Source organism: Austrofundulus limnaeus, unplaced genomic scaffold (genome assembly GCF_001266775.1).
Source record: "Austrofundulus limnaeus strain Quisiro unplaced genomic scaffold, Austrofundulus_limnaeus-1.0 Scaffold464, whole genome shotgun sequence".
NCBI classification, from domain to species: Eukaryota; Metazoa; Chordata; class Actinopteri; order Cyprinodontiformes; family Rivulidae; genus Austrofundulus; species Austrofundulus limnaeus.
Window position 1 is genome coordinate 387071 of NW_013952866.1, and position 2029 is coordinate 389099.

Below are 2029 nucleotides of genomic sequence, written 5' to 3' on the forward strand. Positions count from 1 at the left end.
GATTATATATAAGAACAGATATTTTAGAATTTAACTTTCTAACTCTAAAAATGAAAATTATGTTATCTTTAAACCTTGTATGAAAAATTCATGTAGAATCTGCATGTTCTCTCTTATATTTTCTCTGAAACGCTGTTTTGTGAGGCAAGAAGAAAACAAGGGGGCACCCGGATTTGAACCGGGGACCTCTTGATCTGCAGTCAAATGCTCTACCACTGAGCTATACCCCCAGTTACAGTATTCTTTGACACTTCTTAATTTGTCATATTTCCTCTGTCCGTGGTAGATACGTTGATTTGAAAACATTTTTTCTTATACGTGAAAATTAAAAAAAATATTTCCTACCATTTAAAGTACAATAACTGATGTATTCATGTATTTCTCTGGTACTTCAGCGTTTAGCTTTTTAGCATGATGCTAAAGCTCACACCGGATGTGACGTACACACAAGCGGAAACAACTGTGTCAAAAAGAAAGCGTAAGAAACGGAATCACAATGGTACGGTGACGTTATACATTTCTTTTAAATTGCTCGTTTTGAACCGTGTTTGTAACCTTTGTATTGTTTCGTTTTAGTGTAAATATATTTGTTATGATTCTTCAAGAGTTGTTTTTAAYCAGCACGCGCTGTAAAATTAATCTGTTTTGAATTTGATTAGTCACTCGAGCTAATGCTAGCTAGCCTTCACGCTAGCAGCGGAGYTCATCTGCTGAGGTTAGCTTCAGATTTGTGTTGTAGTTTAATGGCAGCGGATATTTTAAAGGTGTTTGTGATGTTTGTGTGCCGCAGAACAGCCGAGGACTCCGCTCGCAGCTGCAGGACAGCGTCCCGGTGTCCGGGCTGTGTCCGCAGGGAGCCTACGGAGTGCAGGACTCCCTGCGCAGCGGGTGAGACGGGATGGCCCGAAAAACACGACTCATGTTAACAGTTTTAATATCTCGTTTTTAATGTGTGTCAAAAATAGATGTGATAACTCTTAAATCCAGGTTTTATTCTGTCTCCCAACAGGTTCACCAGTGTAAAGAATGAACTTCTTCCCAGCCACCCGCTGGAGCTGTCAGAAAAAAATGTAAGTTGTATTTAATTACATTTTTATCTAAGCTAGCTTGCATAAAAGTGTTTTTATTATTCTTATTATTTTACTCACGGGGCAAAACTGGAGCATCCTCACCAAAAAAGTGCAGATAACCAATTTATTAAGGTTCTCACGACTGCTTTTATTTTGAAGGCCTAACTTCCTGTGTGTGTTTCTGCGCTCTGCAGTTCCAGCTCAACCAGGACAAGATGAATTTCTCCACACTGAGRAACATCCAGGGTCTTCACGCTCCTCTCAAACTGCAGATGGAGTTCAGAGCAGCGAGACAGGTAACTAAGAGCTCCGCCCACCGTCACGACCTCGCCTCACTTCCTGTTTACGCTTCCTGTTCACACCGATGTCCGCCGTCTTCCCAGGTCCAGCGTCTGCCTTTCTTACGGAGTTCCAACTTGGCTCTTGACACGCTGCGAGGGAGCGACGAGTCCATCGGCTTCGAGGACATCCTCAACGGTGAGCTGTGTTGTTTTTACGTTAATCTTTTCTCCAGTTACGTGAGCTTTTATTGAAACTGTTTCTCCTTTAGCTCCAGTTGCCTGTAGACTTTCTTCACTTTGTTGAAGGATGTAAATGTAACGGTTTGAATGAGTCTAACCCCTCGGCTCTGTCTCCACAGATCCGTCTCAGAGTGAGGTGATGGGTGAACCACACATGATGGTGGAGTACAAGCTGGGACTGTTGTGAATGTAAACATGAATATTTCTTATTCCTGTGTTTATTTGATGCTTGGTTTAATAAACAGATGTTAGAAACTCGCTTTTTGAAGAGTTATTGACTGTAAAAAAATAAACAAACAGATCAGAATGAGTCTAATGTGTGATGGAACTGGGTTGATATTTCTTATAAAGTTCAAAACTTTTCTTATGATGTGATTTTATTCCTCTGCTTATTGAGACTCAGTTAACAGGAATAAAAACTAAACATTGTTTTATAAC

General features: G+C 40.5%; 1 protein-coding gene and 1 non-coding gene across 2 annotated transcripts; one reads left to right on the top strand and one right to left on the bottom strand.

Annotated features, from left to right (window-relative positions):
* Positions 1-158: 158 nt before the first annotated feature.
* trnac-gca (transfer RNA cysteine (anticodon GCA)) lies at positions 159-230 on the bottom strand. The gene has a single exon. It is a non-coding gene; the product is annotated as a tRNA-Cys (tRNA).
* Positions 231-430: 200 nt separating this feature from the next.
* pomp (proteasome maturation protein) lies at positions 431-1898 on the top strand. Its single transcript, XM_014025253.1, has 6 exons — positions 431-499; positions 791-888; positions 1010-1070; positions 1265-1366; positions 1454-1547; positions 1711-1898. The coding sequence occupies exons 1-6, from the start codon at positions 497-499 to the stop codon at positions 1776-1778; spliced, it is 426 nt and encodes a 141-aa protein (XP_013880707.1). The 5' UTR covers positions 431-496; the 3' UTR covers positions 1779-1898.
* The last annotated feature ends 131 nt before the right edge of the window (positions 1899-2029 follow it).